Raw genomic sequence first — 13,337 nt, forward strand, 5'->3', positions numbered from 1 at the left:
ACCCCCCTTAAAATAACCAGGCAGTTTGTTATTAAGCAAAATGACCATGTAGTCTATTATTAAGCAAAATAACTATGCGGTCTGTTATTAAGCATTTACCCATACATGGTGATAGATTACATGGTCTGTAAAGAAAATCAAGGTGAATGGATGGAATGGATGATAGAAGCTCAGAGTTGGGCCCTCTAATTCCCTCTTAGTTGAGCAGCAAGGTACTTTGTATTCCCTTGTTCAGTAATTCTGTCCCCAGCTACTTGCTTAGTGTTCTCAGGAAAGCGTGCCTTAGGAAGCCTGGGTAAGATATTACAGGACTACTGCTTCAACACCCACAAACAGTTGGAAGTTTGAGGCAGTTAGCACACACTTTGGCAAACAGTGGCATTTTCACATGTGGATAAAGGCATGGGTTTTTTTTTTAAGAAGATCTTTAAGACGACCCTGATTTCAGTTTGATGCATCTTATCAACCAGTAGTTTTCTTTGATTCCCTCCCCCTCCTGCCCACAAACTAGAAATCTGGCATTTCTAAGCCTTGTGCTGATTTTCAAGAGGCTGGTTCTCAGGGTGACTTACTAAGGGCCACTCTTTCTTTTTCCTTTCATAAAGCAGGGATTGAATTTTAATTGGCCCATTCACAGAGGTGACTTGAAATGAGAGTCCCTCCCACTTACACTGAGCTGGTGAGGTCAGGGCAGTTCAGGCCGGCCAACTGCAAGTACAGGGAATTGTTGGGAAGCTTTACCACCCAAAGCAGAGAGCAGAAGCTGGGTGAAATGACTTTTTATCTTACTCCTGAATATGACATCAGATTGCCCAGGGGGTTGCTGTCTAAGATGTTTCTATTTGCCACAAGGTAAGTCCAGACTGTTAGAGTGATATTCAGAATCTTTGAGCTCAGGATTCTTAAGTACTGAGCCTTTAACAGGCACCTTTTCAATGCTGTGGTATACCTGTTGACTAAGAAAAATAATCAACTACATGTTAAATTGAGTCCTATTTCCCTAAATTGTCGTGAAACTGTTCATTGAGAATCTCCTATGAGTCAGTGTGCTAGCAATTCCTCCGTTTACAGTCTGAATTACAGACTGAGTTTACAGTCATGTCTCTCCTGTATGTAAATACAGTCACTCTGTTGCTTGAGATGTAATTATCTATAGTGGCTTTTTATCTCATTCAGATTAGCAAATGCTTTGTGTTATAACTTCATGGTTTTGGTTCCTCATTTCCTGGGGGAACTTCAGAGTAACTTTGTTTCTTACAGGAAAGGTTATATACCCATGGACTAGAAGCCACGTTTCTCTCTGTTCTCATTGCCAACATTTGTATAAAGAAAAGGAAGTTTTTTATTTTCATTTTTTCATTTACCCTCACTAATGTTTCTCTGACGTTCTTCCCTGTTTTTTATGTAGACCTGTATCATTTTCCATGTCTCTAAAAAACCTTTAATGTTTGTTTCTAGACAGGTCTACTAGCAACACATTCATCAACTTTTGTTTGTCTGACTAAGTCTTTATTTCTCCTTCACTCTCTAGGGTAATTTCACAAGGTACAGAAATCTAGGTTGGTTAGTTTTTTTTTTTTCCCCCTCAACATTTTAAATATTTCACAACACTTTTCTTGCTTGCGTGGTTTCAGAGGAGTTAGATGTAATTCTTATCTTTGCTCCTCCACAGGTAAACTGTTTTGTCCTCTGGCTTTTTTTTTTTTTTTTTTGGCTCTAGAATGGAACCCAGGATGTTCTACGGTGAGTTACGAGTTCCTAGCCCTTTTGACTTTTTGAGACAAGGTCTCATTCAGTAGAGGCAGGCTGGCTCTGAACTTGTGATCCTCCTGCCTCAGCCTTGTGAGTTGCTGGGGTTACAGGCCCACACTTCTGTGCCTAGAAAGGCTTTTTTCTTTATCTATGATTTTTATATATAATACATAATTACTATTATTATTTTTATGGTTTTTCTGACATTTATCCTTCTGGATATTTTTTAAACTTCTTGGATCTATGATTTGATGTCTGATGTACATTTGGGGGAAATAGTCATTATTTCAAATATTTCTTTGGTTCCTTTTTCCCTTTCTTTTCCATTTGGTTTTCCTATAATGTATATATCACACCCTTAGTAGTTGTCTTATGATCCTTGGATATTGTGAGGGGTTTTCCCTAGTATTTTTCTCTTTGCTTTTCAGTTTTGGAGGTTTCTATTAAAATATCTTCAAGCTCAGAGATTCTTTTCTCAGCCGTGTTCAGCATGAACTGTGGGGACAAGGTACATGGAAATCTCTGTCTTCTGCTCAGATTTGCTATGAACCTAAAACTGCTCTAAAAATAAAGTCCATTAAAAAAATGAAAGAAAATAAAAGAAACCTTTGGTTATATTCCCAATTTCAAAGGGAAGTTTGCCTTCTCATTCAACTATGGGGTTATAGTCATACATGAAAGGAAATACTGACAAATGGCCAATTGTACATTATTTAACTCTGACATAGTTGAAGGTTTGACTACTTTATTATCTTTCCCCTTATTTATTTGAATTCTACTTTTATCCTTTATAATTTTTTTTTTTTGGTACCAGATATTGAACCCAGGGGTGTTCAAACACTGAGTCACATCCCCAGGCCTTTTTTTTTTTGTATTTTATTTAGAGACAGAGTCTTGCTGAGTTGCTTAGGGCCTCACTAAAATGCTGATTTTCCTGCCTCAGCCTCCCAGGTTGCTGGGATTATAGGCATGCACCACCCTGCCCAGCTCCTTTACAATCTTGATTTGAAATCTTTGTCAGGTTTATACTTAATGTCTATGCTTGTTTCTAGGGATGTTTTTACCTGAAAGAATATGATAAGGAAAAGAACAAGTAGATGCAATATACAGAGTAATGTTGTAAATGTCTGATTTGAGTATTTCTTTTATCACTATAGGCAGTCATTTTATTATTATTATGCACATAAATGGTAAAAAATAAACTATGAACTGCTTATATTATAAAGCAGTTTTATATATAGAAAGGTTACAGGGCTGGTTTTTCAAGTTTTGTTTGGCATTCTTGCATCTGAAAGCAAATGAAAGAGATCATTCTTTTGAGTTTTATTATACTCACTAAGTGTTAGGTTCTGTGTTAGCAGTAATGGTGGCTAAACCCATCCCTGTTGAAAAAAAAAATTTACTATGGAAATACTGGTAGGTAGGAATGGAGCAGCTAGAAGGGGTGTTCTAGAAGTTTTCTGTGTTTTTAATTGCTCTGTCTTAAATCCTTCTCTGTTCTTTTTAATCAGGTTCCAGTGTTTGGAAACTGTATTTTAATGGCCAGTTGCTTTTCTAGTATGATTTTAAAACAACGGATTCTTCTTTTCACTGCTGCTTAAGGTCTTTAACTAAAATTAGTGCTTTCCACCCTTTGTTTTCTTATCTCTTTAATTCCTTATTTGTGACTGTTTCCTTAAAACAAGAAGGAAGACAATGTTATAGAGAAGAGAAAAACAAAATACCATGCATCGGATTAACTCTGAAGTCTCTTTAGTGGAGATGTTGGGGGTGTTTTGTTTGTGTGTGTGTGAGTGGTATTTAGAGGAACCATCCAGAGATAAGGCTTCTGCCTCAAGCACACTCAGCATACAACCTTCTCTTCATGGGATTCAACAAACGCTGTTTCACCTATTCTTTGGCATTGTGTAAAGTTAATTATGCTTGATTTTGAAACATCATAATTGTCATATGAACTCTTTTGACCCTCAAAGGATGATGCCTGTGGTTTCTACGTTGAGGTTCTAGCAGTGGTGACAGAGCAGCCTGCCCAGCCTGCAGTCCCCTGCGTGCAGGGGGAGAAGCCTATCCTTTTTACAGGGCTCTGCTGAACTCTTCCTAGTTTGTCTGTCAACAGCAGTCCTCTGGAAAGACCTCAGGCATCCCCCCACAAGCAGTAGTGATTTAGGGACCCAAGTTCTTCCAAGTTCTCTATCTTCTTCATCTGAGCCTCCCTGAGAACTATATGAATCTGTTTGTAGGTATCTCCATGTGTCTATGTGTGGAAGATAACCAACCGGTATGGAAGTGATTTTTTCCTAAGTTCTAACACATCCTATGGCACAGAGAAATGGTAGGGATGAAAATCCCCAAATCATAATAACTACCATCTGAAGGAATCACTCAGAACCAATCCTTCCTTCCTTCCTCCAACAAAATGTCTGGTTCCAAGTTGAGAGTTGAGAAACAAATGATTTATTGGTACATATGTGTAGGCTATTCTATTTAAGCTATGCTGTTCTTTTGTAACTGAGTTTAAAAGTCAATGAATGACAAAGGTGAATGCAATTACAGATCACAGTTATTACAGTGTTTGTATCAGTTCTGCCATGACTTACTTGCAGATGTTGACATGTGGGAAGGACAGGTGAATATTCTGATTTCTTTGCATGTATCAAAGTTGAGGGGGAGGTAGGCAGGGGGAGTATTGAGAAAAAGGACATTTTACCATTATCATCTCATGGTGACTAAGTGAAAAACACCCATCCTGAGGCTAGTCTCTCTGATATTTTATTGTAATATTTTTGTGTGGCCATCAAAAATGTTTCAGAAGGAGGGTGGGGTAGAAATGAACTACCTAGTAGTGAAAAGGAAGTGGGGAGCCATGAAGAGTGGTGGGGAGGAATGGGGTAAAGTACAGTCCAAGAAAGGTTTTATCTTTATGCCAATTTTTGGTGTTAGTCTTATGCCTGTAGGCTAGCAGGCTTCATGCTTGTGATTCAGTTGTGAAAGCCAAAAGTCCCCAGGACATATTATCAGGATGTGACATTTAAAAAGAATTTCTCTTTTTAGAAAGGTCTGTGTGTTGCTCTGAAGTTATATTACCTAATGCATACCTTTCCACCTACTGGACCACTTTTTTTTAATTTTTTCTTTTCTTTCTGAGTAGGAGGACTGGGGATTGAACCCAGGACATACTTTAGTATGTCCAGTATTTAGGACATACTAAACATACTAAAACTATGTTTAGTATGTTTTATCACTTAGTGATAAAAACATACTAAACATATGTTTTTATCACTAAGCTACACCCTGAGCTCATGAGCCACTTTTGAAAGCCACAGTTTTCATTAGCATTTTAAAACCCTGAGAAAGCATTCCTGTTAGATTTCTATGAATCTATAAAGTCTGAGGGATACTCTCATGGAGCCCAGGAATCATAGAAACTAGAGGTTGGGATGCTGCAAAGAACTATAGGATTTCTCAAAAATAGTATCCTCCCCAATACTATGTGACAGGACAGTGTCATCTGTGGATGTGTAGAAAATCTCTCAATCTAGAGTGAGTCCTCTGGATCTATGATGAAACTGTGCTTTGAATGGAGCTTAGTATAATTTGACTTAGTCCTAGTTTTCAATGCTATGTATTTTCATCATCAGTATTTGGGGCTTATAATTTCCCTGTGAACAGAAACTGCCCCAAAAGGCATTGTTATTAATATATGAATCAGCTATTCTTCTATATTAAATAAGATGTAATTATAACTAACCAAAATTATTTGTACAATGACATTTAATTATTCATATTGACTTGTTCCTTTTTAAAGTGTGAAAGGGGTAATTTAGCAATTATGACCAAAATTGCAAATGCATTCGCCCTTTGAGCCAATAATTCCCCTTGTAAGAATTTCTGCAGGTATGTCGCCCTACATGGAAAGCAGTGTATGGATGTGGCTATTCATAGCAGCATTATAGGTAAAGCGAAAGACTGGAATAAAAAAGTGTCTACAGAAGAAAAAAAGTGTCTACAGATACAGCCTGGTTAACTACATATGGTACACTGCACATACTGGACTACTAGGCAGTTAAAAGGGATGAGGAAGCCTATGAGTATTGATATTGAGTGTTCTCCAGTATGTATTGTTGAGTACAGAACCCAAGGCATAGGACATTGCATATGGGTCCTTTTGTTAAAGGAGTGAAGTGAGATTTTGTGTTCACATTTGCTTTTTGTCTGTGCTGGGAATCAAACCCAGGCTTTGCACATGCTAGCAAGCATTCTACCACTGACCACATCCCCAGCCCTTCCTGTATGCTTATATTCACATGATAAAACATTGGAAAAATATGTAAGAAAGTAACTACAGTGGTTAGTTGAAGGAAGAAGAAAAAAATTGGCGTGGAGGAGGCATGGAGAGCAGGACTTCACACTGGCTTTGACTTCTTTTTTTTAATCATATGAATTAATTACCTGTCCAAAAGAATATTTGAAGTAAATATAGAAAAAATAGTAAGGTTTGATAAATTTTGGTAATGATCACATAGTTAAGTCTTTTTTATTAATCCAAATGCCTTTATATATTTTTGAAGTTTATCATAATTTTAAAAATAGATGAGGAAACACCCCAGCGTGGTGGCACGTGCCTATAGTCCCAGCTCCTGTGGGAAGTGGGGAGTGAGGCAGGAGGATCACTTGAGCCCAGGAGTTCAGGGGCAGTCTGGGGAACCTGCTGAGACCCTATTTCAAAACAAAACAAAATTGAAGAGGGCAAAAAAAAAGGATAAATATCAGTGACACACAATACCTTGGGAAATAATGATTTATCCTCACCTAAGCACTTAGGTTTTCGGTAAGTGTACTGTAAAGACCCTCAACAAATCTTTAAAATGTTAATTCAGATAAACTTAGTTTATAGAATACATAGATAGAATGTATTTTTTTTCTGTGTTTGGGGGGAGTGTGGAGGGTTAGATCAGAACCTTGTTTTGATGGAATTTGTCTTCTGTTTTAGTGTTATACACTAAACCGATGATGAATGGACAGATAGATGTGTTGTAAGTGGATTAGGAAATACAATTCTCTTTATTTTGTGGTGCTGGTAGTCTGAATCCACTTTGCATTCTTGCACATTTCACTCAAGTCTGATTGACAACTGGCATGACTATAGAATGTTGGTGTACCCAGGAGGGCCCATTGCAGAGTTGCATTCATAACAGCTCATCAGAGAACAGCATCAACAAAAAATTGAACTGCAGTTCATAGAATTTCATTTTCCAAGCTACAGTTGTCCCCTTCTCCATTTGTCCAAATGGAGAAGTATGCCAGTCTTTTGGTAATCTCAAGTCTCACTGTGCTGTGAAGCCATTCGGCTAACTTCAGACCCTGTTCACGTGAACGTTTGGCACTTATATCCAAAATGCCTCCAGAGCCTAACATATGATCTGAATCTGGTACCATCGACTCCTCATTCACAGGGGCTGGCTACACTCATTATGTTCTTTAAACTTCCCAACTCAGACTCTGCATTCCTTGCTCTTTCTGTACTATATTCTTCCACCTGTGCTTTGTATGCTCGTCTTTAGATCTTAGATTGACTGTCACTTTCTCAAAGAAGCTGTCTCTGATCTGAACGAGGACTTTCAGTTACACTCTTACATTACCCAGTTTTTTATTTCCTTTGGAACACATGTAACTATATGAAGTTCTCTCTCTCTCTCTCCCTCCCTCCCTCCCTCCCTCCCTCCCTCCCTCCCCCCTCAGTTTTGCTTACTTGCTGACCATGTGAATCCGAGCTCTGCCCACCCCTCCTCACTGCATAGTGCTCACTGCTTAGAAATGAAGAACATGGGCTCCAAAGACAGATGTCTGTGTTCCAGCAGCAGCACTGCTCCCCACTACCTTTGTGAACAGGTCTCTGATTCAGCTCATTTTCCTTGTTAATAGATCTTTATTGTGAAAATGGCATAGAGGTTAAGAGAAAATTCTCAAGTGTCTAGAATGGTGCTTGGCACTCAAATATTTTTTATTTTTATTTTTTAGTTGTCAATGGCCCTTTATTTATTTATATGTGGTGCTGAGAATCAAACTCAGTGCCTCACACATGCTAGGCAAGTGTTCCACCACTGAGCTGCCACCCCAGCCCACTCAAACATTTCTTGAGTGAATGTGTGACACTCTGATTTTATATAGTAATACCTTTTCTTGCAGCTCAGTCTTTCCAACAAGATTATAGACTCCTTAAGGCCATCCATGACCTTGAAGATCTCTAGCCTCCATTTAAAAAGGTACAAGGCACCCAGTGGGTGATCAAGGAATACTGCTTGAAATACCTGAAGGGCTCCCTGTAGATTTTCAGAAACATGTTTTGCATTCCTGAATCTGAGCTAGGGCTAGATCATCTAAGAAGGACACAGTGTCACTTGCTAATTCCAGTTTCATCAGCCTGCCCATCCCACACAGTTGAGCTTCCTTGTTTGTGGTCAGGAATGCAACAAAAGGGCTTTGTTCGAATTATGCCCACACACAAAACTTAGTTTGCTGAATTTTAAAATAAACCATCTTCTGACCCTATTGATACGCACATGATGTAATGCACTTTAGGAAAATATTTATTTATCTTTTTAAAGATCAAAGTGATCCCAAAATATAAAAGCATGCTTGGTGTGCTCTTTAGGAATGCTCAGTACATTATTTGCATCATTGGAGAAGTCAGTAAACAGCTGCTGGACTTTTTTAGTTATCTCAAGATACAGTGAGTTATATTTCCAAAATGGGAGGCTATTTTTAAAACAGTTTTGTTTTCCGATAGACAGTCCATGCACTTGGTACAAAATTCATCAGTTAAATCATTGAAATAAAGTGAAAATAAGTTTTCTTCTCAGAGGCAGTCATTGTATCTAATTTCTAAAGTATCTTTCTGGAAATACTCATCACACGAATAAACATATATACAGTTACTGTATATTTCCCTGCATACTGTGCACACAGTTCTACATCTTGTCACTTGACAATGTATTTTGGAGATATTTCCATATTAATACATGTAGAGCTACTTCATTCTTTTCAGTAGCCTGTAGTATTCCATTAAGGAAGTACCTCACTGGCTTAACTAGCTTGCTGTTAATGGATATCTAGGTTATTTTACAATCCTTTGATGGATATATGTTTTGTTTTGTTTTTAAATCATGCTAGATGTCACCAAACTGCCCATCGTTCAGGTTGTACCCATTTATATTCAACACAAAGTGTGTTATTGTTTGGTCATCTTTTCATTCTTCTTTTCTCATTTGTCACCTGACATCTATATGAACAGTATAGAAAAACCATACAAAACAGACTTCTCTCTGAGGGCTTCTCCCAATAATATGTTGTGTCCAAAACAAAGTTTTGGGGTTTTTTGTTTTTTGGGCTTTTTTGATTTGATTGTGTCAAAAATTATCCTGTCTTTCTTAAGCTGTGATACTTGACGAAACCTGTTATTCCACCCAAGGCAAATAAATAGTCAGCTCTCAGATCACCTTCAGAGAAAGAGCTTCCCAAGTCAGATCTCCTGTTTTGTCATTGCAATTCTTGGGCTTTCTTTGTAAAGCACTTATTTTATCTTTAATTTATTTTGTTTCCCCTCCAGAATGTAGGTTCCTTAAGGGCAGAGATAATATCTTAGAAATTAATTCTTTTAAATATCTCTAATCAGTTTCAGCTCTCCTAGTCCCCACTCACCATGTCCCTGGAGCCCTAACCTGCTACATCAACCCCTCGCTCTCTCCCCTGTGTTGAGCTAGAAGCCACTGGGTGTGAAGTATCTTCAGCTTTCACCCTGCCCACACCCTCGAAGGAGATCAGCTTTTACCTCCTCTTTTCTTCTCATCTCAGCCGCACCAGCTTTACACCTGCATAAGGCAAGACAGGTGCACCTGAGCTCTGGCAGCCCCTCCCTCCTCCCTCCTCTTTTAAGGAGTGTCACCCGTCCTTCTGCCCTGTGTGTGTGCACTCTCTCTCTCAGAAATTTGCTCAAACTTCTCATGGTTTAAAACAAAGCCAGCAAGATCAAAACTTTTTCACTCTTCTGGCCTTATCCCCTTTAGAGCCAAGTTTTTGAAAGAATGTTTTACCCTTGCTATCTCCATTTCATCTCTTATTTAGATCTTATCCTACCATAATTAGGCTTCTTCTCTCATTGTTCATAGCAAAGATTTATTACCAAATCCAGTGGACACGGGTCTCATCAAACTGATCTATCTGTAGCAGCTGGGCTGGTTGAGGTTTCCTGCTTCCCACCCCACCCGCCCGTTAGCCACCACAAGGTTTTTTTTGAAAATCCCTATACTCTCCTACTTTTCTTCCTACTTTTCTAGAAACTCCTTTGTGGGCCTTTTCTCATATACCCTTTATCCTAAATTGTGATGGTTATCAGAGACCCACCCTTAAACTACTTTCCTTTTCTCCTTATGCATTCTCCCTGAACAACCTACCTTTCTCAAATATGCTTTATGGCTCCTGACTTTATGTGTGCAGCCCAGACTTTAGTACTCCAGCCCCTACTGCCTCCCATGTGTCTCCTCTAGAAATCCCTAGGCCCCCTGCATAGTCCATGCCCCAGCGTGAGCCATCACCTTCCCCATCGACTCCTTTCTTTACCCTCTCTCTCCTCTTCACCACCTCTATCCACTGAGACTGGTCACTGAGACTGGATTCTGTTGTCTCCAGAGCTTTAAGATCTTGTCATCTCTTCAAGTTCATTGCCACTGCCTTAGTGCTGGGCTCTCATTATCTTGTAACCTGGTAGATACACTATCTACCAATCTCATCCCTCTCAAATTTATTGTCCTTGCTTTTGGGACAAACTCAAATCCAAGCATGGCTCTCCCTGACTAAGGGTGCTTGGACATAGCACACTGTCCGGACCCTTTCAGTGTGGCGCAGGTGAGACTTTTTATGACATGGCCCCTCTCCTTTCACCTGCATCTTCTCTTTCTCAGCTAGTTTGGTTACTTGTACTGGGTTCTTGCACATTTCCATATCTTTGTCATGCTATTCCTAGTGCCTGGATAGTCTCCCTTCCTTTTCTCACTTTATCTTATTCTGCATAAATCTCTCATGGCTGTGTTAGTCAGCTTTCCATTACTATAACAAATACTTGAAACAATCATCTTACAAAGAGAGTGGACTTATTTTGGCTCATGGTTTTGGAGGTGCCAGTCTGTGACTGACTAGGCTGGTTGCCTTCATGGATAGTATACCCACAATGGCCAAACCTCTCACTAGGCCATTAAAGTCTCTAACACCTCTCAATAATGCCACTCTGGGGAACAAGCCTTTAACATGTGGGTCTCTGAGTGACATTTAAGATCCAAACTATAACATTTCTGCCTCTGACCTCCAAAGGCTAAAGTCCATCTCAAAATGTAAAAGGGATTCAGTCCATCTTCAAAAGTCTCCAAACTCTTAACCGTTTCAGCATTGCTCAAAAGTTCAAGTCCAAAGTCTCCCCTATGACTTAAGGCAAATTCTTACCTATAAAAACAAAATATTAAATTCATGTCCAGCATCTGGGGCACACTATGACCTTACTGACTGCAGCCCACCTGGCCTCTTGGGCAGGTTTCCTATGCTCCCTGTATCTTCCCTTGGCAGGCATTCCATGTTCCTGACATCTCTGTCTTTGAAGGTCTCCATTGCAATTCCAGCTTCATTCTCACAGCTCCACATATTGCCCTGCCAGGAGCTGCTTGCAGAGACTGTGTCCCTGCCACATGCCACCTGTCCTCCCAGGGTTTCCTTTGATATCTTGGTGGAAGCTCCATGATCCTATAACTCTTACAAGAATGCCTGCATACCTGCACACCCAGCCACATGGACAACCCCAAGGTCTGATTCCAACGCAAACTGTACCTGGAACCACTTGAATCAGACCTTGAAGTGCATTGCTGGCTTAGCCCTGGGTAAGCAGTGTACCCCTGATTTTTACAGGGGCTCACAGCTCACAGTTTATCTTGAGTCTTGGAGGGGACTTTTAGATTTGAACTTTTAAGCAATGCTGGAACAGTTAAGACTTGGGGACTCTTCTCAAAAGGATCTGCCTTAGTATGTCTATTTGTTCATTCACACTGATTCTCACTGTAAATACAGCTATAAGCAGCCAGCAATAGCCATGCTACTGTCTGAGTGTTTTGCTGCCTTTGAAATTTTCTCTCCTAGAGAAACTAGTTCATCACCTTTAAGCTCAGCTTCCCACAAAGTCTCAAGGTATGGACAAGATGCATTCAAATTCTTTGCCTTGGTGTAACACAGTCTCTAGTCCAATATTCAGTAAATCCTCATTTCTTTCTGAAACTTTAATAGCATGCACCATTACTTTCTACATTTATTTAAGCATCTGCCTTCTGAGCCCTCACCAGAATTGCCTGTTTAGCTTTGTTTACAGCATTCTGTAAAGCTAGGCTTTCTCTAGCTAGCGGTGTCTGTTATGGAACCCATGATACTCTTATGGTGGTTTGCTTGACTCTCTTCTATACTGCAAATTATCTGAGTGTAGTAATACTTTATTCTTCTTTGTTATCCCCACTGCTAGAATAGAGGCTGGAATATAGAATGACTCTATAAATGTCCCCAGAATGAAAGAAACTGAGAAAAGTTCTGAATAAATTAAAAGAAAGTCTTGGCTGGTGGGGTGGAACACACCTGTAATCCCAGCAATCCCAGAGGCTGAGGCAGGAGGATTGCAAGTTCAAGGCCAACCTGGGCAACTTAGTGAGACCCTGATTCAAAATTTTAAAGGATGTAACTCAGTGGTAGAGCACCCCTGAATTCAATCCCCAGTACGGGGGGGAAAAATTTCAAAGCACAAAGTGAGATTTTCTTTACTTGACCTGGGTGAAGCAACTCCGTTTGTCTTCTTTTTATTGTCCTATGCATAGCCTTCAAAGTCCGAATCAGAACTTCTAGTGAGGTGTCTGATCTTTCGTGAGAGGTGTATCAAATGATAACTGTGTCCCGATGGTTATATTCATCGGGCTACCTCCCATATCCGTTGGGGTTTCAAACTAGAAGGCTTCTCTGGAACCTCTGGAGTTCTTGGTAATCACCATTCCATGCCTGCTCTTGACAAGAAGGGGACCTTCTTTCTGTGGGATTTATTTGGGCCTGTCAGTTTTCCTTTGGGGCAGGGGGGGTGCTGCTTAGGGGCAGTGTTTTTAGGTAGGCATGGGCAGATCCTGCAGGGTGATGAGGCATCCCCAGCATTTCAGTGATGCTGTGCAGATCAAGTGTTGATAGATCGCCTCACTCTTTTTGCCAAAAATACAGCCCAGCAGCTCTCCTGACTTTGGCCTTCTATAGCAATGTGATTCTTCTTGCCGTGCTCATCCTTCAATGCTGCAGTCTGAAGGACACCCACGTTTGTCCTTTGGCTTTGTCAGTCCTTTGTGTTTTAAGGGCAGGATTTTTAAAAGTTTAAGTCATCGACTTGAAAATGAGAAACTTTTGGAGACCACTTTGTTCTCTGGACTGTGCAACTTCAGAGCATGTCAACACCACGTCCTCCTGATTTTTATGCAGCTCTTACCAATAAAATAGCTTTTTGCTATATATCCCACACAAAGTCCCTT

The 13,337-nt window shown here is 39.9% G+C and overlaps 1 protein-coding gene across 5 annotated transcripts in view; it reads left to right on the forward strand.

The window, feature by feature from the left end:
- Shroom3 (shroom family member 3) overlaps nt 1-13,337 on the forward strand; it is a 300,611-nt gene that overhangs the window by 250,495 nt on the left and 36,779 nt on the right. The window contains exon 1 of one of the 5 annotated variants that reach the window (XM_078021436.1): nt 715-852. The exons of the other annotated variants lie outside the window; for them this stretch is intronic. Coding sequence (XP_077877562.1) covers nt 773-852 — 80 coding nt within the window. The 5' untranslated portion in view covers nt 715-772. Of the gene's footprint in view, nt 1-714; nt 853-13,337 lie in introns of those variants that run through there. 5 annotated transcript variants of the gene reach the window in all.

The sequence above is a fragment of the Ictidomys tridecemlineatus genome, chromosome 9 (genome assembly GCF_052094955.1).
Source record: "Ictidomys tridecemlineatus isolate mIctTri1 chromosome 9, mIctTri1.hap1, whole genome shotgun sequence".
NCBI lineage: Eukaryota > Metazoa > Chordata > Mammalia > Rodentia > Sciuridae > Ictidomys > Ictidomys tridecemlineatus.